The 23,165-nt window shown below is 58.5% G+C and overlaps 7 protein-coding genes across 7 annotated transcripts; 5 read left to right on the top strand and 2 right to left on the bottom strand.

The window, feature by feature from the left end:
• Positions 1-188: 188 nt before the first annotated feature.
• GGTG_00703 (hypothetical protein) lies at positions 189-4,550 on the bottom strand. Its single transcript, XM_009218454.1, has 2 exons — positions 3,341-4,550; positions 189-3,273 (listed from the first exon to the last, which is right to left on the bottom strand). The coding sequence occupies exons 1-2, from the start codon at positions 4,410-4,412 to the stop codon at positions 533-535; spliced, it is 3,813 nt and encodes a 1,270-aa protein (XP_009216718.1). The 5' UTR covers positions 4,413-4,550; the 3' UTR covers positions 189-532.
• GGTG_00704 (hypothetical protein) lies at positions 4,466-6,549 on the top strand (the record flags this gene model as incomplete). Its single annotated transcript, XM_009218455.1, has 6 exons — positions 4,466-4,583; positions 4,666-4,707; positions 4,798-4,883; positions 5,291-5,710; positions 5,852-6,022; positions 6,388-6,549. 6 exons carry the CDS (start codon positions 4,466-4,468, stop codon positions 6,547-6,549), a joined length of 999 nt encoding a protein of 332 aa, XP_009216719.1.
• A 72-nt stretch (positions 6,550-6,621) lies between these two features.
• Positions 6,622-7,617, top strand: GGTG_00705 (hypothetical protein; the record flags this gene model as incomplete). The annotated part of the gene is made up of 2 exons (XM_009218456.1): positions 6,622-6,700; positions 6,785-7,617. 2 exons carry the CDS (start codon positions 6,622-6,624, stop codon positions 7,615-7,617), a joined length of 912 nt encoding a protein of 303 aa, XP_009216720.1.
• A 1,173-nt stretch (positions 7,618-8,790) lies between these two features.
• Positions 8,791-11,273, top strand: GGTG_00706 (DNA repair and recombination protein rhm52). Its single transcript, XM_009218457.1, has 2 exons — positions 8,791-8,989; positions 9,109-11,273. Exons 1-2 carry the CDS (start codon positions 8,982-8,984, stop codon positions 10,781-10,783), a joined length of 1,683 nt encoding a protein of 560 aa, XP_009216721.1. The 5' UTR covers positions 8,791-8,981; the 3' UTR covers positions 10,784-11,273.
• A 93-nt stretch (positions 11,274-11,366) lies between these two features.
• On the top strand, positions 11,367-14,236 carry GGTG_00707 (hypothetical protein). The gene is made up of 2 exons (XM_009218458.1): positions 11,367-11,464; positions 11,530-14,236. The coding sequence occupies exons 1-2, from the start codon at positions 11,420-11,422 to the stop codon at positions 13,888-13,890; spliced, it is 2,406 nt and encodes an 801-aa protein (XP_009216722.1). The 5' UTR covers positions 11,367-11,419; the 3' UTR covers positions 13,891-14,236.
• A 1,947-nt stretch (positions 14,237-16,183) lies between these two features.
• On the top strand, positions 16,184-19,377 carry GGTG_00708 (hypothetical protein). The gene is made up of 3 exons (XM_009218459.1): positions 16,184-16,678; positions 16,760-17,014; positions 17,084-19,377. The coding sequence occupies exons 1-3, from the start codon at positions 16,513-16,515 to the stop codon at positions 19,129-19,131; spliced, it is 2,469 nt and encodes an 822-aa protein (XP_009216723.1). The 5' UTR covers positions 16,184-16,512; the 3' UTR covers positions 19,132-19,377.
• On the bottom strand, positions 19,374-23,027 carry GGTG_00709 (hypothetical protein). Its single transcript, XM_009218460.1, has 2 exons — positions 22,554-23,027; positions 19,374-21,613 (listed from the first exon to the last, which is right to left on the bottom strand). The coding sequence occupies exon 2, from the start codon at positions 21,577-21,579 to the stop codon at positions 19,915-19,917; it is 1,665 nt and encodes a 554-aa protein (XP_009216724.1). The 5' UTR covers positions 21,580-21,613; positions 22,554-23,027; the 3' UTR covers positions 19,374-19,914.
• Positions 23,028-23,165: the final 138 nt, after the last annotated feature.

Consider the following 23,165-nt stretch of genomic DNA (forward strand, 5'->3'; position numbering starts at 1 on the left):
CCCCCCCCCCCCCCCCCCCCCCCCACCACACACACACACACACACGTACGGCGCGGATGCCGCCGTCATCGCCATCGAGAGCAGCATCCCAACGCCCCCTACCATGGCGCCAGCGGCCAAGGCAGCCTGGCGTCTGCCACGCGCTTGGCGGGTTGGCCAGGTTGCTCACGTGGCCGCGGCTCCGGCCTCTCGGATGGCACGTCAGTGACCGGTCGTGGGTGTTGGACGTGGCCGCGGCTCCGGCCTCTCGGATGGCACGTCAGTGACCGGTCGTGGGTGTTGGAACAGGCGAGCGGGGAGCGAGTTGCGCACATGGCCGCGGACGCTCAGCGGGTGTAGGCCCGCGGGGAAAACGAGGGGTATCTTTGAAGAGCAGGGACCAGTACGCGGGGGGTGAGGTGGAAAGCGCGCGTGCTCTGCGGCAAGCTTGCGGAGGCCCTGTTGTCTGGGGGAAACAGCGCTTAGAGGACGATATTATCGAGACTCTTCGATAAGGTCCCCCGGAGGTTGTGCGGTAGCGGATTGCGCTTGGCTAGGTCAAAGAACTCGCCGTGCCAGTTCGTGTCTGGGTGGTAGAGGAAGAGGACGTCGCCAGCGCCAGCCCGGCGACGCTTCCTTGGGTGCCAGCGTTCGCCCCCTTTTCGATAAGAAGACGTGCGGTGGCCTCGTAACCCTTGCTAGAAGCCCACTGAAGTGGCGTCCACCCAGATTTGTTTCGAGCGTTACACCCATCTGCGGTTCGAGCGTTAACGTCCGCCCCGTTGTCGATGAGAAACCGCGCGATGGTTGTATGACCATTGATAGCAGCCCAATGGAGTGCCGTAGTCCCGTGTGGTGTTCTAAGGTTAACGCCCACCCCCTTTTCAACAAGAATACGCGCGATGGCTTCATGCCCATATTGTGAAGCAAAATCTAATGTCGTCAACCCAATGGCGCTCCGGGCGTGAACGTCGGCTCCGCTATCGATAAGAAGTGATACGGTGGCTTCGTGACCATAGCGAGAAGCCCAATGGAGTGCCGTAATCCCGCGTAGTGTTTTAAGGTTGACGCCCACCCCCTTTTCAAGAAGAATACGCGTGATGGCTTCGTGCCCATGTTTTGAAGCAAGAATTAATGTCGTCGTCCCATTGGCGTCCCGGGCGTGAACGTCGGCTCCGCTGTCGATAAGAAGCGATGCGGTGGCTTCGTGACCTCGTTCCAAAGCAAGGATTAATGCCGCCGGCTGAATATCGCATTTAACGTTGACGTCTGCCCCGTTGCTGATAAGAAGCCGTGCCATTGCTTCGTGACCGTTGACTAAAGCCACAAGTAATGGCGCCCACGTAAGCTCTTTGCGCCAAAGGTCAACGACCGCCCCTTTTGCAATCAGAAACGACGCGATGGTCAAATGGTTACTTGCTACGGCCCGAAGGAGTGGCGTAAAGTCTTGTCCATCGAATTCGTTGATGATTACTCCTTGTCGAATCAGCAACTGCACCATTTTCAGCCGACCATCCTGGGCAGCCCACGATAATGGCGTTCGACCTCGGTGATTCTTGAAGTCTTTCTTGTAGTTCAGACCTTCGGCGACGTCGGCGCCATCACAGACAGTTGATGACAAGCCCAGAAGGGCGGCTATGGCACTTTTATGGCCGCTTGCCAAAGCAGCGAAAAGGGGATACCGGTACCTTTCCCCAACAGCCTCGGTGGCCGGCTCTCTCTCCATCTGTGTGCGAATGAGATTTCCCAGTCCTCTGTCCGCTAGAACATAGAGCGGGGTTGCACGCTGGCTATACTGCCGAGCTCTGGCTCTCTCGAGACGGTTGAGCACCTTGATTCCAGCCGAAGCAAAGAATTGGGTCAAGAACTCGTCTTGGGGAACTACAGGAGCCGCAGAATTGGCGTGGTAGAGTACCTGCTGACTGGCATACCCCAGGAACGAGCATTTCTTAGCCATGTCGCTTTGTTCGTCGTCCCCGCCCTCTGGCGCATCGACGACCGCCTGTACCCTTGGATGATGCAGGTACGTAGTGCAACAGCGCTTAAGGATTTCGTGGCTGGGACCCTCCCAGTTGGGCTGGAGTTCAGGCCACAAGTCCTGGATGCCCTTGTCCTTGAGCAAGAAGTCCCGCACTGATTCATGAATGAACTGCACGGTCGGCTGCCTAGATTTGGTGATCTCAGCAAGCCCCTTGGAGGAACTGGTGACCAGTTTGACGGCATCCATGTCTGTGTCATCTGGCAGGTCGTCATCGGCCAGACCCTGTTTTAACAAGCCCGCCCACAGCGCATGGCGGAATTCTGCTGGAGTCAAAGGCCGCTTTGCAAAGAGAATCCATAGAATGCAGAGCTGCAGCGACTCTGTTCTATATGGATCTCGTATGAGCATTTCTCTAAAGAGGTCGCTCAATTTGGCCGGGATTTCTGAAAGTTTCTTCTTGAGAGCGAGGGCGCCGTGGCAGCTCTCTTTATTCAGAATATCCACGACTAACACGACCCACATGAAAATCCCGGCGGCCTTGTCCAGGATTTTGGACTGCAGCTCCTCTAGGCGCGAGGCGCTCTCGATCTTGAGACGACTCTTGACGTACTTTGTCAAGTCTTCTCCGTGTCCCAACTCCTCTTCAAGAGCGAGCAGGATTCCGCGGTGGATATCAATGTACGGGTATGGCCGACTCGAGAAACATATCCGAAGCTGGATCCCCTGGTCGGTGGCATTCTCTGCCAGTTCCTCAAAGAACTGGACCATGTCTCGGACCTCCTGTTCGTCACATTCGTCGAGGGCGTCGACAAAGGCGGTAAAGCAGCGCTGGCCAAGGCCCATAACGGCACTGCCGAGAAGCTCCTTTAGAGCGTTCAAATCAGGGCAGTCTTGTTGGTTCCGCGGGACGATGTCTGTATCGTCCAAGACGGATTGAAGATCCGGAAACGCCTGCAGGAGCTGCAACAACAGAGATCGGTACATCCCGGAAATGGACCTTTCCAGGTAGTCGCCTCTTGCGTTGAAGAAAAAGGACGCCACGGCCCTGCTGGGCTTCTTATGGGTCTTCTTCATTTCCAGGTACAGGAACTTCGTCATGGTTAACTTTCCGGCACCTGCCTTGCCTCGCATCCATAAGAAGCCATGAGTCTGGGATTGCTTCCCAGGGTCAAGCCAGTCCCGATATTTTGGGTGCCGCAAAAGCCAACGGCAGGTTGTGGTGTGCGCAGCCCGAATACTGGTTTTGCGGGCATCGATTTGCGTGAAGTCAAGGCAGGCTAGCAAGTGTTGCCGTCGTTCCAACGCATGGTGGTCTACTCGCACCCCCAGTCAGCATGATACTAAGGAAGATGGGAGGAGCTGGGCAATGGTCTGTATCACCTGTGGGATCCAACTGGCTCGCATTGGCGCTGCATGTGGGAGTCCGCTCTAGAGTGCTGGACGAAGGCGGAAGTCCTTCCAGCAGCTCCCTGGCGTATGCGGCCGCAGTTGCAGCAGCATAGTCCTGCCACTCTTTGTTCTTGTGGGAATCCGAGTAGTCACAGATGCCTCGAACAGGCAAGCACTGGAGATTATCCATCATGCCGGCTGTCTCCATCTCAAAGCACAAGGCTGAAAGTCGCTCGGCAATCTCATCTCGTGCCTTCCCGTCCTTCACAAGGCTGTTTCCTGAAGCGATGACCCCGTAGTGGATCCTAGGTTCGTCAATGAGGCGCGCGACTCGTGGTTGCAGCTTTTCCAAGTCGCAGTCGACGCACGTTGGCGCCTCGAGAGGATGGTGTAAGTAGGACGCTTGGAAAAGGCGATCTGGATGGCTTGGGCGCGAGATGTTTGGCAGTTGGCTTTGCAGGAGGCTTGCAATTCGACTGCTGGAGCGGTGTGGTCCATGTTTCGATCGCAGAGCAACCACAGCCGAGTTCAGCAGCCGCGCAGGAGTCTTTGCATCGGCCGTTTCTTGGAACAAGCCGCCCGCGATCATCTTGCCCATATCATACTGCATGACCCTCGTGCCAACGACTATATCGCCGAGATGCAAGTCGGCCTGGCTAGGGGATCCGCCCCCGATGCCAACCATCAAGGTAGCGCGGATTTTGGGGAAACTTCGCTTCAGATTTGTTGCGACTATTGCGGCGTTGTTTGTTCCATACTGCCCCGGCAAGCATGTCATAACGACGCAGTGCTGGTCGAGGCGTCCGAGCACATATGTGTTGTCGTCGCCGGCATGGTTGGGTGGCAGTGGGTGTTCCTCGTCCAGCATGGCACGCGATGCCGCCAATTCTAAAGGAAGCGCACAGATCCAGGCGATCGTGTAATCCTCATGCGCGGGTGGCCAGTACGCATCGTGATTTGGGTGAATGCTGACATTGGAGACGGGGCCGATGGTTCTTGGCCGCTTCAGAAGGCGTGTAAACGTTTCTTCATCTTGGTACGTTCGTTTCATACGATCGCCCATGGGAGACCTTTTGTGTCAACGGCAGCGGAGGAAATCGGTCGGAAGCGATCAAAATGTTCGAGACGATCATGCCAAGAGGGGTTGCTAAGGAAGAGATGCCTCGAGGCCGTCGCGAGAAGGAGGCCGAGACGATAGAGGTGCTCAGCTTAGCCAGCCTGGCCCCGCTGCATCGTAGGCAGACGTTCTTCGCTTGATTGGCCATCCGCGCATATGAGATACTCCACTGTCTTCCCTCCATTCCGGTTCGCACCAGGATCACGGGCCATGTGCTGGCCCAGCGAGAGCACCCAGGGAGGTCCGTCTACACAGTACACCGTGACATGGGACCTTACCCAATCCCCGGCCCCATACTCCTGATCCGGATTGCCATTCACAACATCGGCAGCTTCCGAAAACATGGCCGATGATGGCATGCACTCGCTCGGTACCGCCGGGCTGCGTGAGGGCCCGCGATGGGGGAAGGCTGCTACTGTAAGGCAGCTACTGTGGTAGCCCTGAGATCCCCGGCCAGCGTTTCCCGATTGACTTTGGTGTCGTGCATCGAGGGCGGGCAGAAGTTCTGTGGGCAGAGGGGCGGCCCGCATCAGACCAAATGGTGAATGATGGGTGCACACCAACTGCCCCGCACGCAGCTGACAGTTTTCAGACGGCAAGCCCAAGCCCAAGCCCGCCGTGCCATCCACCCCCTCCTGCGCTATCTCAAGGGCGCACACGCCTTAGGATAAAGGTTGTGTTGCCAAGCACCATTCCTCACTCCAGGACTGTCTCCGTGATGCTTTGGGGTTGGTCTAAGGCATAGGTAGGCCGGGTAAGGCAACTGGAAAGCCGTGAGGGGAGAGAGGGCGTCAATGACCACGACGTTCGTCAGCCCACGTCAGTCAGTCACTCCCCCTCCCCCCGGACTGGGCCTGGGGGTAGTGTCGGCTGCACGGTCAGGCGGCGTCCAGCTCCAGGTATCCTGGCGACTCAGATCCCTGTTGGTGGAGAATGGAGGTGGTCGGGCCTCTGCGGTGCCTGGGCCAAGCGTGCGTGACAAAGAAGCACTCACTTGTCCAGGCAAGGCCCTGGGACTTTGGGCGGCTCCATTGGCAGCACACAAGGCAATCCCTAGTGCCAGGTGGCCCACTGAGATGCAGCAACGCTGCAGCAACAAGTCGTCGAGCTCCTCCACGACTGGCGCCCCAGAGCCTGCTATTCGTCGGCCTTGTGGTGCTGTGGAAGCGGGAGTGCTGGGCCAAGGAACTGTCCACCTGCCCCCCCTCGCCGCCTTCGACCGCTCGCGCTTTTGGGGATCGGGGGTTTTGGGCAGCCGGCCTTGATTGGAGGCGAGCTGCAGGAGGAAGCACGGCGCCGGCAAGACCCCTGGTCGGGCTTTTGCGTGAAAAAGGACCCCCATCGCGCTTTCATTAGTCCACTCCCTCGCATCTCGCTCATTTTAGCCCCGGCTCCACCTGCGTGCAACCCGGCCAGCACCCGCCAGCACAAACTCTGGAGTGTCACAGTGGGGACTGGCCTCTCAGCTGCACGTCCGCGCGCTGAGTTGGGTGGCGCCCTGGGCCTACCTGGGCTTCACTCTTGTTCGCTTTGCCCACAGCGGCGGCCCGCCCGTCGTCATAACAGCCCTGGAGAGATCAATCAATATCAGGCACACACCCCCCAAATTTTCGAGCCCTCCCTCCGACCACTTGTGCTAGCACCACCACACCTTGCCTCCGCCTCCTGTCTCCGACTGAGTCCGAGACCACACGGCAGACAACGATCAATCTCCTCGGAGCCCGCGCTGGTTCTCTCTCTCACCGCGTGATTCGAGCATATTCGCTGTCGTCGACCCGGCGTCCGCCTATTTCTCAGCAACTTTTTTTTTTCTCTTGTTCGGTGGAGCCTCTCCGACGACAACAGGCTGTAACCTGTCCCGACACCGCCATCAGCCGCCCTCAGGTTACTCCAACAAAGGAACAACATCGTGTCAGGCCAGGCCTGGAAACAGAAATCCGGCGACATCAAGGACTCATACATCGCGGCCATCGACCGCTCGCCGATTGAGATTTCGAGGAGGAACGATCTGCCTGAGCCAAACGCAATTAGCATCCATCGCATAAGGACCATCGCCAACCACCATCTCCACTTGCTGGGCTAGACTCAAGCCAATACAGTCGGTCGCTTCTTCGAGAGTTCAGCCACGTGTGTTGCTGTTGCCGCCTACAGCAATATGAACGTGTTACTATCGCCACAACCCCCGCTCTTTCCTCATCAACACGAAGCCCCCCGATTGTCCCCTCCTCGCTCTGGTAAGCTTGCACATCTTCTGATTTCGCCCAGCCATCCCTATCGACATAATACCTACTTTTTCGCGGTTGCTGACATGCCCATAGCCTCTCCCTTCGCAAACATGGCGGGCTCCCGAAAACGCAAGGCGGACGACCACGACGCCGACGAGATGTCCGTGTCCCCGCGAAGCTCGCCCGCAATCCCAGCCCGCCAGCTTTCACGACCGTCGAAGAAGGTGCGAGCCACGGAAATCACGGGAAGGCCTCTGTCGCTGCCTCGTCTGCTCGAGACGCTCGACACGACCCAACTGCGGACTGTTCTCCAAACAATTTGCGAGCGCCATCCATCCATCGGACAGGAGGTTGTCAATGGCGCACCCCGACCAACGGTTGTCTCGGCTCTTGATGTGCTGGGAGAATACCAGCACAAGTTACAGTCCTCTATCCCGTACGGCCAGTCCAGCTCCGACTACGCATACTACCGTGTCAGGGCGCCCCTGCTAGCGCTGGTGGATGCTATCGCGGACTTTACACCCCAATACCTGCCCCCCACCGAGGCCCAAACCACCGCTTCTCTCCAGTACCTTGACGGCGCCACCAAGATTATCCATGGACTCCCAGACTGGAGCAGTCAGAGCCACAGGCAGCACAAGGACAACGCCTACGACGAGATCTCGAGGGCATGGGCGCTAGTGATTAGCGAGGCCTCGAAGAGAGGCGGAGGGTTCGTCCTACACACGGCAGGATGGGATCAGACCCTAGCCAAGCATAACCAGCAGTCGGGAGGGCGGTTGACTGTCGCTATGCAGTCTATGGCATCCAATGTCACCTGGGCCGGCGGTGCGCCGCAACAAGGCTCAGGCAGCGATCAGAGCTCGATTCTCAACCAGCTCGTCAACGGAACGTATGGAAACCCAGTCCGGGTTGGACCATGGTAGTGTTGTCTCTGCAGCATAATCTTTTCAGCATCATGTCCCTATTGGGACTCGGCGTCTTACGGCATGTCTTGAGCGTGGAGCAACATCACCTCGGCGCGGATGACCCTGCAAGCGGATTGGAATTCCCTCCCCTCTTTCACTGCATTTTCTTTACCACGATGTTGACGACTACATTTTCTGGGGGACAATCATGGACTGGGAATAGACATTTCTTTTCTTTGCCTCTGTTTCTCCCTGTTTCCTTCTAATGGGCTGGCTTGGACTCATGGTGGCGTTACTCATCATTTTTTTTACTCTCACTGCCATAGTATTCACTGGTTTCGGTCTCGAATTTTTCACCGTTCTCGCTCGCACGCCAGCATCTCCGGCTGTGTCTTATGCTGAACGCACTCTATTGTATGTATGTTCTACTCTTCTTCCTTCCAACCTAGCGTATCTCGCTTTGTGCCCATATCTTTCTTTGGCATCGCGGCTTTTCTTGTGTTTCAATGATTGAGAGCAAAGCTGCGAAGTATGGGTGGCACCATCCCCATGGGACGTCTGTATCATCTGTATCAAGGCATGTACGACGAGCCTCATCAGCCGCATTCCCAGGGGGTATGTAGCTGCACTTTGCTAGGCGCTGTATTTGTTTTCTTGAAAGCTCCATCGGGGCAATATTGCTAGGTTCGGCAGCTAGAAGATGCCGAACTACCTAGGTCGTTATCTAGGTATTTAGTTGTACTCTTTGCTCTATCGACCTAGCCTTTCCCCAGAAGCCCAGTCACCCGAAACCAGCGTTCAGTTGACCAATATCAGCATGTAATGCCGAGCTTAATTCCGCGTACTCAGTCGAAATTGGCAGGCAAGTCCAAATGCCCTATGAAGAGTAGAGTTTCAGTACGGTATGCTCGATTCAGCCACCTTCATTGCTCGAGCTCCGAAATGGTGGCAAGTCTACAAATCCCATGATTTCTCATCTATATGGTGGCATATACATAAGTATAGACGCAAGTCTTCCAAGTCATCAGCAGAGTTGTGTCTACCCATCAGTTTGGTTTCCATGACACTCCGCTTCGGTTATCATGACTCGGCCCAACTGTATCACTATTAGGTCAGCCTGTCATGGGCCAAGTGCATTTTTGGTGGATGTGGGGGAAGGCTGCCTACGTCACGTGGCCGTGCGTTGCCAACGCGCCTTGTCCACCGCCTCTCAGCTCGCACAAGCGCGTTTGATTGAAAGGTCGACAAACGAAGTGTGCCATCCATCAGCCGCAACAGCCCCATCAAGACAGCTTCGTAGATAATCTACATCGTAATCGCTGTCCTCGTTACGCCCAGCTATTGCATGGCCAGCCAGGCCCAAAGGCCTCCTTCTCATCAATATGCCTGCGTGAGTCTTGTTTTGTGTGGACACGCGTCGTCGGCCACAACCCCCCTCTCGGCCGAGGGCCAGTCTCCCTCTCTGCACCCACTGGTGACTTTTGCTAACGCACATTATTGCCGTTCCAGCCCAGGCCAACAGCACTCACACGTCCAGAACCCGTTCGAGGAGGCGAGGCCGCGGCTCTCCTTGTGGACGGCCCAGGAGATTGCGGCGCTCCAGACCCGGCTTGACCGACAGCTTGGCCCGGAATACCTCTCGGCTCGCAGCGGTCCCTCGGGCCAAAAGGTTCACTATGTCGCCGCCGACAAGATCATCTCGCTGGCCAATGACGTCTTCGGCTTCAACGGCTGGTCGACGTCGATCCAGGACGTGCAGGTCGACTTTGCCGATGTCAACCCCCAGACCGGCAAGATCTCTCTTGGACTATCCGTCGTCGTGCGTGTGACTCTCCGCGACGGCACCTTCCACGAGGACATGGGATACGGCCACATCGAGAACTGCAAGTCCAAAGCCTCGGCCTTCGAGAAGGCCAAGAAGGAGGGCACTACGGACGCGCTGAAACGGGCGTTGCGGCACTTTGGCAACCTGTTGGGTAACTGCATCTACGACAAGGACTACCTGGCCAAGGTCACCAAGATCAAAGTCGCACCCACCAAGTTTGACGAGAGCGGCCTGCACCGCCATAGCGACTTTGTGAAGAAGGAGGCTGATATCAAGCCCAAGCTGGAGACCCCGGCTGCCCCACCGGCGCCAGCTGCTGCTCACCCGGACTCATTCGACGACTTCCTAGGGGAGCTTGACGAGGCCGACTTTTGCGTGATGGAGGCAGAAGTGGAGGGAGATGGTCACTTTGAAGATGCCACTGCTCTAGATGCATCGCACTCTACATCCAACAGCAGCAGTAATGACCGGGGCGGCAATAATGGCAATCGACAGCCACAAGGCGGTCACATGAACAACAGCACAGCCCAACAAAGGCCGATGCCACCACCACCTAGGCAAAACCCACCGCCGCAGAGGCAATCTGCCGGGCCAGCGTCGGTCAACAACCAGTCGCGGCAGCCTCAAACTCCCGGCCAGCAGCCTTCGAGACCCGGAATGGCTCCCAACGGTGGTTCCAACCAAATGAATAACCATGGAATTCGCCCCCAGCCCCAGACCAACCACCAAGGCAGACCTCAACCACAGCAGCCAGGCAACGGCATGGGACAGCGTCCCGCTAACAATGGGAATAACAGCAACCCCCAGCACACGCCACCGGCCCCACAGAACGGTGCGGCAGGCGGTGAGGGTACAGGTTTCTTTTCGGCTCGTGCTGTCCCCCGAGTGCCAGACGACGGCACAGTCATACCGCCTGCATCGATTTCAGGGAAAGCATTCGATCCCAAGGCCGAGAGTCCTTCGATCCGAAAGACGCCGGGCATTGATCATAACTCGTCGCGACCTCTGTCCAAGACCGGCCAGCATGTGGCCCCGCCCTCGAGCTCGCAGGCTGCAAATGATAGGCCGTCTCTCGGAACTGGGGGTGGCATGAATGATTCTATGTCGAGGGCTCAGAGTCCACTCCCGCCATCGAACTATCAATCGCCCCAGGGGCCCATGGGCCGTCCCAACGTGCTGAATCCCCAACTCGATCACTCGCGCCGCATCGGAGCACCAGGCGGCCCGGGAAGCCCGTTGGCGAACCGAAATCAGTACAGACCTCTGACGGTCACGGCGAAGAGGCCACCTTTGGCCGAGGTGCCGAACGGAGCCGGCGGTGGCTCCGGCGGTGAGGTCAAGCGGATGAAGCTTCAGTAAAGAATATGCTACATCTACGTCTTGTACGGCAGATGGAGAGTCAAGGGACGAGGCCAGGATTACAACTCCTGGCGCTACATGAGCTGCTGAGCTAACAATCTCAGGGTACGATAGTGTCTTTGTTCTTAGACTCTGTCCCCATCGCTTGAAGGAAAAGGGACGGATGTGGACTGTTTTTGCTCACTTTGGCTTATGGTTTGTGGCTGCTCGGCGTTAACAGGGCTGAATATCAGACACTGGGTGGTGGGCTCGAGGCGTTTCTGTGAAGGCCATCATTAGGTTGGTCCTTGGGCACTTTTATTTGCTGTTTCCGGCCCTTTCTCTATTGTGCTATACCTCGTGGCATTCTTGCCTCTTGCTTCCTGCGTCTTTGTGTTGTTGCAATCTCGAGTTCGAACGAAATGACATTTGACGCAGCGATATCGGCGATTCAAAAGGCGCGCAGTTGGTAATTGAGAGGACTGTGATTGGTGTGTTGGCGTGTGGAACCCACCAATTGACCCCTGGGAGGAGACCCCGGATTGCTCCCACGCGAGCTCTCTTTCGAGATTTTCCCCAGCGGCATGCTCCGAACCCCTCCGCTCTCCCACGCCGACTCTGGTAGCGACGACAATCCCCTCGTCAGACAGAGCGAGAATGCGGCTAATCGGGCTCTCCACTCGCCCCGGGAGCGTCCTCCCGGTAAGTTGACCCCCCGACGAGTGTTGTCGACGCCGCAGCCCTGACCATCAGCCTGGACGAGGCAGAGGATATGCCGGCCCGCTCCGTTGCGATCATGCTCCGCCCGGCGACTGTTCTCGACCGGCCCTCCGCTGCCGCCGACGTACGAGAAGCTGTACCACAACTACTCCCTCGTGCGCAAGGTGCTGGGCAAGCAGCGCCTGACGCTGGCCGAGAAGATCCTCTACAGCCACCTCCACAACGTCGAGGGGTCGCTCCTCACAAACACCAGCAATGGCCGCGACATTAGGGGGAAGGCCAACCTGCAGCTCAACCCCGACCGCGTCAACATGCAAGATGCGTCGGCTCAGATGGCCTTACTGCAGTTCATGTCGTGCAATCTGCCCCAGACTGCCATCCCCGCAAGTATCCATTGCGACCACCTGATCGTCGGCGAGAAGGGCGCCGCGGAGGACCTGTCGTCGGGTATCCAAACGAACCAGGAGGTCTTCGACTTCCTCGAGTCGGCCGCCAAGCGCTACGGCATCGACTTCTGGCCACCCGGCGCCGGCATCATCCACCAAACCGTCCTAGAGCAGTACGCCGTCCCTGGTCTCATGATGTTGGGCACCGACAGCCACACACCCAATGCTGGTGGACTTTGCACAATCGCCATTGGCGTCGGTGGCGCCGATGCCGTCGAGGCTCTGGTTGGTGCGCCGTGGGAGCTCAAGGCCCCGCGCATCCTGAGGGTGAATCTCAGCGGCAAGCTGAACGACTGGGCCTCGGCCAAGGATGTCATCCTCCACCTTGCTGGCCGGCTGACTGTTCGCGGAGGCACCGGTTACATCATCGAGTATACGGGGCCTGGTGTCGAGACGCTCAGCTGCACCTCGATGGCCACAATCTGTAACATGGGAGCCGAGGTGGGCGCCACAACTTCCATCTTCCCCTTCACGGACGCCTCGGCGAGGTACCTGGAGGCTACGAGAAGGTCCGCCGCCGCCGCCGCCGCCCGAACTCTCCAGACCTTCCCTGGTGTCGGGTCGTCAGCGGACACGTACTTTAGGTTCCAGGCAGACGAGGGCGCCCAGTACGACGAGCAGATCGACATTAACCTCTCCGAGCTCGAGCCTCACATCAACGGCCCGCACACTCCAGATCTCGCGACGCCGCTGTCCAAGTTCAAGGAAACGGTCAAGGAGCAGGAGTGGCCCGAGGCACTATCGGCTGGCCTGATTGGCAGCTGCACCAACAGTTCCTACGAGGATATGACGAGGGTAGAGAGCATGCTCAAAGCGGCGAAAGACGCTGGCCTCAAGCCGGCGGTCGGCTTCTACATCACGCCTGGCAGCGAACAGATCCGGTCGACGCTGGAAAGGGATGGCACGCTGGAGACATTCGCCGACGCCGGCGGTATCGTGCTCTCTAATGCGTGCGGGCCGTGCATCGGCCAGTGGAAACGCCAGGGCGATGTGGCCAAGGGCACCCCCAACGCCATCTTTACCTCATACAACCGCAACTTCCGCGGCCGCAACGACGGCAACCCCGAGACTATGAACTTCCTTGCCTCACCCGAGATCGTCACGGCCATGGCCTTTGCTGGAACCACAACGTTTAACCCGCAGACAGACACGCTCAAGACGCCAGACGGAAAGGACTTCCGCTTTCCGGCCCCCCGCGGTCTGGAGGGGCCGGCGACGCCCTTTGACGCCGGCGTCCCAGAGCTGCTTCCTCTGAGGCAGCAGCCGGATGCGAGCGTCGAGGTCAAGGTTTCGCCGACGTCGGAGCGGCTGGCGCTCCTGGAGCCGTTCGGGCCGTTCCCCGAGGGCGACCTCAGCGGGCTGCGGGTGCTCGTCAAGGTGGCTGGCAAATGCACAACTGACACCATCTCGGCGGCGGGGCCGTGGCTTAAGTACAAGGGCCACCTGGCCAACATCAGCGCCAACACGCTCAACACAGCGACGAACGCGGCGACTGGCGAGGTGAACGCGGCGTACGACCTGGACGGCAGCCGACACACGATCCCAGGCCTGGCCGAGCGGTGGCGCGAGGCTGGGCGTGAGTGGCTTGTGGTGGCAGAGCACAACTACGGCGAGGGCAGCGCCCGTGAACACGCGGCGCTGCAGCCGCGGTACCTCGGGGCGCGGGTGGTGGTGGTCAAGTCGTTTGCGCGCATCCACGAGACGAACCTGAAGAAGCAGGGCGTGGTGCCGCTGACGCTGGCGAACGAGGCCGACTACGACCGCATCGATGCGGGCGACCAGGTCGCGACGGTGGGTCTGTACGATATGCTCCGAGCGGGCGGCAAGGGCGACGTCAGCCTGCGGGTGACCAAGTCTGACGGCAGCGAGGTGGTTGTGCCTGTCAAGCACACGGTGAGCAAGGACCAGGCCGGCTTCATCCTGGCCGGTAGTGCCCTGAATCTGCTCGCCGGGAGGAAGTAGAGAGGAGCTATCAAGCGCGGCGTTAACCTGGGCGTGGGTCTATGTTTTTCTTTTTTTTACGCATCCTTTTCTTTCCAGAGTATCTAATTCGGGACCCACGGAATCTCCCACTCGGACGTGGGTCAGTTTTCTCCGATCTACCCCGAGAAAAAGGTTGGCTGGTTTATACAGCGCATTGTCAAGTCTTCTGTTTAGAAATTGGAGTACAAAATACAGGGCGGCATTATGTGTATCTATATAAAGCGAAGTCGTATCATGTGAGCTTGTTTGGTTGTATAACCCCGATTTTATATGCTCGGACAATGTTTATAATGTGGGAGTCATCCAAGCCTCGACTATAACAGCACCTTGTTGGCTTGCGTGATGAGAGGATGTGCACTCAACCAAAGGCCAACCTCGTAGTCAACAGACAACCTTCCACCTAGCATAGAACGAGTCGAACATCCCATTGGTTGGCTCATCTGAGACTTACAGGGACGAAGACACTTCGGTGGATACAGAACGCTTATTTCAAGGCACGGATATCACAGTTAACAGATTTTGATGGTACTAGAGTGAAGTAGATGGGCCAGCATCACCCGCAGCAAAGCCATCGTCAATGCAGAAGAGCGAGGTGAATGGGCTGGGTGCCCGGAGTTGACATTAGATGGGCGGTGTAAAAACATGTTGCCCATGTTGGACGTGGGCAAGCAAAAGGACGCCAAGGAAAGAAAATGATGCCTTGGTCGGGAGGTTGGGATTGGATTGCGGAGTCGGTCCATTTCGAGATGGAGTAGGAGAAAAACAAACAAAAAAAAAAAGCTCACTCACTGCCGGGACTCTCAAGGCCAAGGCGGGCCGAGGCCGCCTTGGTTTTTTTTTTGCTTGTGGTGCTTCTTGGGTTCTTTAATTTTTTTCTCTCCTGTTTGGTGCGGAAAAAAGCTTGACTGCCAAGCGATGCTGAGTCGTGACTGCCGGGCAGACGTTTTGCCCAAAAACAACGGGCGACATGAATGAACCAGCTTCCGCCCCGCATTTGAGGGGGCATTTTGCGGGGGCCCCGGCTGGTTCGGACTGATCGGGGAATCAGATCGGGGGAAAATAGTAGCCAGGATCGTGGTTTCCGGGTTGGGTGAGTGGATGTTTTTTTTTCTTCTGCCAAGAAAGCCGATATCACAACAACCATGGATGACATGCCCATTCAAGTTTTGAGAAGCAGAGCAGAACAAACGGCCTCGGCACGCCTTATCCTCCCGGCCATCCTCGGGAACCATGGAATCCATCATGGATCGATACACATGCGTGGCGGTGGACACAGACAAAGAAATCACCACTGATCCATCGACTTACGTACCGACACCGCCGCCGCCCGCCTGTTCGTCCTCTCCACCCTCCCCCACAGAACCCACGAGTCGGCCCGGATGTGGGCAGAACAATTGGCGTCGTTGGCCGTCTCTTCGATGAGGTGACGATTCCATTCTCACACCGAGGACGGCTGATTGCTTTCCCACCCTTTCTCTCCTCTCCTCTCTTCTCCACGTTCCCCGTCCGTCCCCACGCGTCAGTACTCCGCACGCCACACGCATCCAGGCACGGTTCCCGCGAGCAGACAGGTCTAGTAGGGCCGATTCGCTGCAGTCTCTTGCTGGTCACGCCGCGCGCCCACTGAGGGGAAGGGGGAAAACTGGGATGTGGGGTGCATTGGCCGGCGCCCGGTCAGGCGTCCCCTGTGGCTGGGAATGGTCCGGGGCAAAAAGCATGCCACCGCCCTGCCCTCGGCTGAACGTCGGGCTGGCCCCAAAGACGAGGTGGTATTGTGCCCCTGGACTTCCTCCACATGGACCCGCACGCGACCTTGTTCGTCACGTCATGTATCCTTCTTGTTCTTCTCTGGTGGTAGCGTGGCAGCGTCCCTCGTGTCGGGGTGGGCATGGGTGGGTTCGGAACGCTCAGGTTTTGGAGCCTTGTCAACCCAGTCCGTCGGGCTCGTCGAAACTACGTTCCAGCTCCAGATGGCCCATGTACCAAGGAGTACGTGGTAGCTTGATGTATGCGTCTTGATATAGCATGTATCCTTCCCGCTAGGCGGGTAGGATACCGGCAAGACGGGAGGGCGAGGTGTGCTATACCTATAGACAGGCAGTCCATGCGTTTCGAGAGAGGAACCTGTGCGCCCTTTTCCCTCGCCTCCCCTTTTTGGCCTCTCCTTATTCCCCTCCTTACCCCGTCCGGGTACATGTTCGTGCCCGCCTCTCCCCATCGCCGTCCCACTGCCAAGAGCTGCTTCCGGGTTTACGCCGGGAAATTGGGAATGCGGAGACCGGTGGGTGCTTTGGGCTGTCGGCTCTGGCCTTTGTTGTTGCTCGGCCTGGTACCCGGTGCGCGCCGGGGAGCCTTGACATGACGTCCAGTGGGGAGTTCGTGCCAGGGTGCCAGGGTGCCAGGGTCCCCCAATGTGCCATTCTGAAAGAACGGCCGAGGTAAAGAGGCGGATAATGAGTAGACGGGAGCAGGGTCAGTTGCCTAACTAGGAGGTATATAAGAAGGGCAGAGGCTTGCTCCTGTCCCGATCAACGGCCAGACCTTCTCTTCATCCAGCAGCACAGCCTTCAGTCTAGAGTCAACCTAGACAACCTGCTTGAGATGGCTCCCACGTTCTTCTCCTCGATCCTGCCCACCGTCGTCGCCGTCCTGGCGGTCGCCAGTGCGGTCCAGGCACAGAAAGACGAAGAGAGGTTCAAATGGGTCCAGCCCGCCGACACGGTCATCCTGGGCCCCTATGGCCACTCGCCCCCGGTCTACCCCTCACGTAAGCCTTCCGGGTCTGCAAGCACATACGCCTTGGAGGCAGGAGCAAACAGATGCTGACCGCGTACCTCTCACGATATAGCGAACGCAACCGGCCTCGGTGGCTGGGAGGCTTCAATAGCCAAGGCCAAGGACTTCGTCAGCAAGCTCACGGTTGAGGAGAAGGCCTGGTTCACGACGGGCACACCTGGACCCTGTGTCGGCAACATCGTCGGCATCCCCAGGCTGGGATTCCCCGGCCTGTGTCTCCAGGATGGCCCTCTGGCCATCCGGTTCGCCGACTATGCTAGCGTCTTCTCCGCTGGTGTCAGCATCGCGGCCACCTGGGACAAGAAGAGTACGTAGCTTCACGCCCTACCCATCGTTTTTATTGTGGTAAAGACTAACAAGGGGATCTTGCATTTAGTGATGTACGACCGTGGAAAGGCCCTCGGTGGCGAGTTCCGGGCCAAGGGATCTCAGATTGCCCTTGCGCCCGTCGCCGGCCCTCTCGGAAGGTCAGCCTACGCCGGCCGCAACTGGGAAGGCTTCTCGCCGGACCCGTACCTCACGGGCGTGGCCATGGGGGAGACGGTCACGGGCATCCAGGACGCCGGTGTGCAGGCCACGGCCAAGCACTGGATCGGCAACGAGCAGGAGATCATGCGGAACCCCGTCTTCCTGCCCAACAGCAGCTCGGCCGTCAAGTTCGAGGCGCTCTCGAGCAACATCGACGACCGTACCATGCACGAGCTCTACATGTGGCCCTTTGCCAACTCGGTCAAGGCCGGCGTGGCCTCCATGATGTGCGCCTACCAGCGGCTCAACGGCTCGTACACGTGCGAGAACTCCAAGGCGCTCAACGGCTTGCTCAAGGAGGAGCTCGGGTTCCAGGGCTACGTCATGAGCGACTGGGGCGGTACCCACAGCGGCGTGGCCTCGATCGAGTCGGGCCTGGACATGAACATGCCCGGAGGCCTGGGGCAGTACGGCTTCACCTTTGGCATCGGGTCGTACTTTGGCGGCAACATCACGGCCGCCGTCACCAACAGCACCCTCGACGTGTCCAGACTGGACGACATGGTGGTCCGCATCATGACGCCCTACTACCACCTCGGCCAGGACCGTGGTTTCCCCGGCGTCGACCCGGCGTCGTCGGACCTCAACACCAACTTCAAGCGCAAGGACTGGCCCAACGACTTCGCCGGCCTCATCACGGGCCAGCGCAGCGTCGACGCCCGCGCCAAGGGCACCGCCCAGATGATCCGCGAGCACGGCGCCGCCGCGGCCGTCCTGCTCAAGAACACCAACGGCGCCCTGCCCCTCAAGGCCCCGCGGTCCGTCGCCGTGTTCGGAAACGACGCGGGCGAGGACACCGAGGGCTTCTACAACCAAAAGAACTTTGAGTTCGGCACCCTCACGGCCGGCGGCGGCTCCGGCACGGGCCGCATGTCGTCGCTCGTCACGCCGCTGAGCGCCATCAAGGAGCGGGCGGCCAAGGACGGCGCGCTGGTGCAGCAGTGGCTCAACAACACGCTGATCCGCAACACGGACGTGCGCAACCTCTGGGTGCCTACGCAGCCCGACGTCTGCCTCGTCTTCCTCAAGACGTGGGCCGAGGAGGCCGACGACCGCCACTCGCTCAACGTCGACTGGCACGGCAACGAGGTGGTCGAGTCGGTGGCGGCGCAGTGCGCCAACACGGTCGTCGTCACCCACTCGTCGGGCATCAACCACCTGCCCTGGGCCGACCACCCCAACGTCACCGCCATCCTGGCCGCCCACTACCCGGGCGAGCAGTCGGGCCACTCGCTCGTCGACCTGCTCTACGGCGACGTCAGCCCCTCGGGCCGCCTGCCCTACACCATCGCCCTCAAGCCGTCCGACTACAACGCCCCGCCCACCACCGACATCACCACCACCGGCGTCCACGACTGGCAGTCGTACTTTGACGAGAAGCTCGAGATCGACTACCGCTACTTTGACGCCCACAACCTCTCGGTCCGCTACGAGTTCGGCTTTGGCCTGTCGTACACCACCTTTTCCCTCGCCGACATCTCCGTCGCCCCCTGCAGTAGTAGCGGCAGCGGCAGCACCAACATCCCCGCCCGCGCCCCCGCCGACGGCCCCGCCCCGCCGGGCGGCCACAAGTCCCTCTGGGAGACGCTCTACACGGTCAAGGCGTCGGTCAGCAACGTCGGCGGCCGCCAGGGCCACGCCGTGCCCCAGCTCTACGTCTCGCTCCCGGGCGCCCCCGCCGGCACGCCCCCGCGCCAGCTGCGCGGCTTCGAGCGCGTCGGCCTGGCCGCCGGCGAGGCCAAGACGGTCGAGTTTGCGCTGCAGAGGCGCGACATCTCGTACTGGGACGTCGTGCTGCAGGAGTGGGTCATCCCCAAGGGCGAGGTCGGCGTCAGCGTCGGCTTCAGCAGCAGGGACATCAAGCTCACCACCAGCTTCACCCCCATTGCCGCATAAGGCGTGTGTGTTTGCCAGTTTTTTTTTTCTTGTTCTGTGTTTTTTTTTTTGTCAAGAGAAATGACGCACATGACAAGTGTATGACTTTTTGGTGCAAAGCGTAACCAGGGCGGGACGGCGCAGTGGGGGGATTTGATGCTTTTAAATGTCTGGGCGCACGCAGCTCATGTGGCAATTGCCTTATTTCAGGTTGCCTACAAAGCAACACCAAAGACAAAATAAAAAAGCAAAAAGTAATATCTGTTCAAAATTGGCGACTTTTGTTGTGGCTTTGCGTCATCACACCATGTCTTGATTCCGAAAAGGGAGGTACTTAGTCATGACACATGACATGCCCAAAGCCCGCGGGTCAGGAAACGTAGCAAACGCAGCTCAACTGATCTTCTTGATGCGTCGTGAATTTTTCATACCAAATCTTGGACGTCGTTTGATCTTTCGTCATAAACAAGGGCCCTTCTCTCCACCAAAGAGAGAAAGGATAATCAAAGTAAAAACTTGCAGCATCGCCCTTGGGTATCGCTTGTTTCTCCGCTTCCCCTTCTGACCCATAGCCCGACACATTATCATGGGCTGCCTAACCTTCCATAATCCCGTCTGGGCTATACACAAACGTAGCAATGAGGCTCGTGGGGAGCCTCGATAGCAAGTATGTACAGGTTCGCTGAGGCAAACTAACTAATCAAAAAGGTATGAGTTTTCGCTGTCATTCCATTCTGCTTGAGTGTGTTTGGACTGCACAATTGCAAGTTCAAACATGTGGGCTGCAGACGCGTGACACCATGCTCACCGTTTCGAGGTGTGTCCAGTGCCGTTAAGTTTTTGCTTTTCACGGCCCTTTCGAGGATGGTCCTTCAAGCCTTCTTGCCGGGTAGCTTCCTTGTCTTTCTCCCAGATGACCTGGTCCCAGGCGTCAAATGACTTCCTCAGCCGCGCAAGAGCCGCTGCGTTGACTCCGCCCTTGGTCCCTTTGTCTGGGGGCGCATCTCTGGAGCTTTTTGAGCCTTGTCTGCTTCGAGAGGCGGCACCCAAGGACGTGGATGACGAGCTCTTGGCGGCTTGGCTCCGCTCCGCCCGCCTCCGCTCGGCCATACGTTGCGCCGCCCTGCCGAATGTGGCCTTGCGGTCTGGTCGCTCGCTGATCTCCTTCTGCTTTGCCTCGTACCACGCCTCCGAGTGGGGGCGGCTCCAATGCACGCGGGGGTCCAAGTGCGCAAAGAATGGCTCATCGCGAGGCTTTGGGGGCTCGGGTTTGGGCGACAGCACCACCCCACGGGGCGGTGGTAGCTGAGCCGTCTCCTGGCCGTAAACAAAAGCGTCCAGAGCAGACAGATCCTGCTTGGTAGCTGTGAAGACGCGATGTCTGTCTTCGGCGGGCGGGCTAGCCTGCGCTAGCCTGCTTCGCTGGTCTCGCTGAGCCTGCTTTTCACCTTTACTAATGTCGGGGGCTTTGGGTACAAACGGCATGCTCAGAACCATTGGTTGCGGAAGAGTCCCACTCGCGGTACTGGTATCAACTGGTGTCGTGGTTGCTCTGGAGTTGCCTATCAAATCTTTCGTCAAGGCGCGGCTGAACCATTCTTTCAGTCCCGCATTGTGGTCGTGCACTGGCGCCTGTACCGGTGCCTCCGCCATTCTTTTTGGTGCTGCTCGGGCTGTGGGCTGCGTAGCCGTAGGTGCCGCCGCTGGTGCCACTGATGCCGCTGGTGCTGGCGGTGGCGCTGATTTTGGTGGTATTTGTGGCAGTGGTACTGCTGTTGACGCTGCTGGCGGTGGTGCTGGCGGTGGCGGTGCTGCCGCCGCCGCTGTTGTTGTTGTTGCTTTTCTACCTGCAGCGAACGTTCGGGCTTCAACACTCACGGCCCTGGCGCTGGTGTTGCTCGCGCCCGTTGCGGTTGGTCGGGAACCATAGAAAGATTGGGATGACAGAGTGTGCGACGACGTGTGGACTGGTCTGGCTGGTCCAGTCCCCTCTCTTGCGCGTGGATTTGGGGGCCCTGAGATGTGCTGTCGGGCGTCCCTGGAGATCTTTGCTGCCTGGTCTCCTTCTAACTGGTCGTCGAGGCGGCGCTTCTTGCGGCCGGGACCGCCTTGCTGGGCGAAGCTGTCGACCGGGGGGACCAAGCTAGGTGCCGACTGACAGTGTACTGATGGAGAAACCTTGGAACCCGTGCCGCGACCCCCGGGGGCAGTTTTTCTCATAACATTCTTGACAATGGCAGGGACGGGGTCCGTTTCTGGTGGCAGTCGTGTGGTGGCGGGATGAAAAGGTGCAGGCTTCCTCGCGGGCGGCGAGGGCGGTCTTCTCTCTTTAACTGTTGGCACAGACGGAGGAGCACCTTTACCGGCCCTTTTCTTTAAAAGATCATCATAGTGCATCCTGCACACCGGTAAGGTGTCGACAGCAGGTGATTTGCATCCGGCATAACCACAGTTTGGCTGTTGCGTCATTTCGGTCTGGAATGTGCTTGAAACGTCACTGCCGCTTGGTTGGATTAGCAACGGTGAAAGGCACGGGTTGGGCGACAGCGCGATGCGAAGAGGGGTAAAAGCAGTGAATGAAAAAGGGCCGACAATGAGGGATAAAGTATTTCATGACGAGATTCGTTGTACAAAAGGACGAATGTCACCGACGATAGTAGACGTTGAGTGAAATAGAGCCAAGTGCAATTCCGTGACACAGATCAAATCTGGCCAATGCTAGCTCCAAAGGCCGCGCGCGTGTGTGTTGGTACCAGGGTCACTAGAATTGAACAAGCGGCAAAAGAAAGGAAAGAAAGTAAAGAGGAGATGGATCGTGAAGTGGGGTCGTATATACCATGTGCTCCCGTCCCTATGTGCGGGTTGAAAGGGGCATTGAAGTGTGGGAGGGAGGGGTGAGGAGGAGTGAGGAGGAGAGTGAGAAGGGATGAGAAATTTGTCAGGAAAAGTTTCGCCGCCTCAGGTCTTTTCAGTTATTTGGGCATCATTCTCGCCAGCTCGGCGGCTTCGAAAGCTTGTCATCTGCGATAGCAAACTCCGGCAACAACCCCTTCCAGTGTCTGCTTGGCCGAAGCCAAGACAGGATTGGAAATGCACACCGCAGCCTTTGGCCCAGCGCCATGGCAGCGTTGAAGCACCGGGCTCCAAAAATGCGGTGTCAACCAAAGAGATTGGGTTTTGTGAATCAGGCACTCCTTCCAGCATAACGGACAACTACAGTTAAGCTGGAGACAAAGCGGAGGCAACAGACTCTGTTGGCCGTGGTAAGAGGAGGTTGCCAGAAAGCAGGTCGCAGACGGATAGCAGTAGAAACCAGAGGAGCTTGCGGCAAGTCTGACCTTTTACCAGGTTGCTCATCATCGGCGGCGAATGAGAGGGGAGGGTGATGGGGAAAGAGACTAGAAGAAGAGGTGGAAAGAGAAGCAAGAAGAACCAACACTTACCAGATTGCCGTGTTGCGGAAAAGAGGCGCGAGTTTCGGGGGCAATTGACGGCAGTGTCAACATGTCCTTGAGCGGCCAATAGCCAACCCAAGTCCAGCGGGTTGTGGAGTAGTGCAGGTTTCAGGCCAATGTCGCCGCTCTGCCGCGCCAGCCTGCAGCTGCAGTTGACTGCAATGCCAGCTCGCGCCCTGGCTCAGCGCCCGCTCGGCGGTCCGGGCCCCAGCGCCAAAACACCCGACTGCACCGCGCACGTCGCGAGCCCATCGGCTGCGGCGAAGGGATCCCTGGCCGGCCTCAATGCTTTCAATGGGGCGCCTTGGAGCTGTCGCTGCCGAGGGCTGGCGCGCGCACTCGTTGCAGAGCCGTGGGAGCCAGCCGCGGCGGAAGCGTGCCGGCAACTTGGGGCGCGTTGTGTTCAGGCTCAGGCTTCGGGTTCGCGACCAAGGCTTGTGATTGAGTGAGTGGTGTTCATTTGGTGGGCCGGGTTGGTTCGCTGGTCGGCCCAGCCGCCGCGACAAAGAAAAAAAAGGCTTACTGACGCACGGGCCATCTTGGATTCTAGGCCGTTCAGGCGGGCACCCACTCCCCCACCTGCCGCTCAAGCTTCAGCAA

This window comes from Gaeumannomyces tritici (assembly GCF_000145635.1).
Source record: "Gaeumannomyces tritici R3-111a-1 unplaced genomic scaffold supercont2.1, whole genome shotgun sequence".
In the NCBI taxonomy this organism is placed as follows: domain Eukaryota; kingdom Fungi; phylum Ascomycota; class Sordariomycetes; order Magnaporthales; family Magnaporthaceae; genus Gaeumannomyces; species Gaeumannomyces tritici.

Bases quoted from the DNA above. Each gene is read 5' to 3' on its own strand.
- GGTG_00709 (XM_009218460.1), bottom strand. From the start codon at position 21,579: ATGACGCAACAGCCAAACTGTGGTTATGCCGGATGCAAATCACCTGCT.
- GGTG_00707 (XM_009218458.1), top strand. From the start codon at position 11,420: ATGCGGCTAATCGGGCTCTCCACTCGCCCCGGGAGCGTCCTCCCG. The intron at 11,465-11,529 runs GTAAGTTGACCC...TGGACGAGGCAG, and splicing joins GCCCCGGGAGCGTCCTCCCG to AGGATATGCCGGCCCGCTCC.
- GGTG_00703 (XM_009218454.1), bottom strand. From the start codon at position 4,412: ATGGGCGATCGTATGAAACGAACGTACCAAGATGAAGAAACGTTTACA. The intron at 3,274-3,340 runs GTGATACAGACC...GGGTGCGAGTAG, and splicing joins GAGCCAGTTGGATCCCACAG to ACCACCATGCGTTGGAACGA.
- GGTG_00708 (XM_009218459.1), top strand. From the start codon at position 16,513: ATGGCTCCCACGTTCTTCTCCTCGATCCTGCCCACCGTCGTCGCCGTC. The intron at 16,679-16,759 runs GTAAGCCTTCCG...CTCACGATATAG, and splicing joins GCCCCCGGTCTACCCCTCAC to CGAACGCAACCGGCCTCGGT. The intron at 17,015-17,083 runs GTACGTAGCTTC...TCTTGCATTTAG, and splicing joins GGCCACCTGGGACAAGAAGA to TGATGTACGACCGTGGAAAG.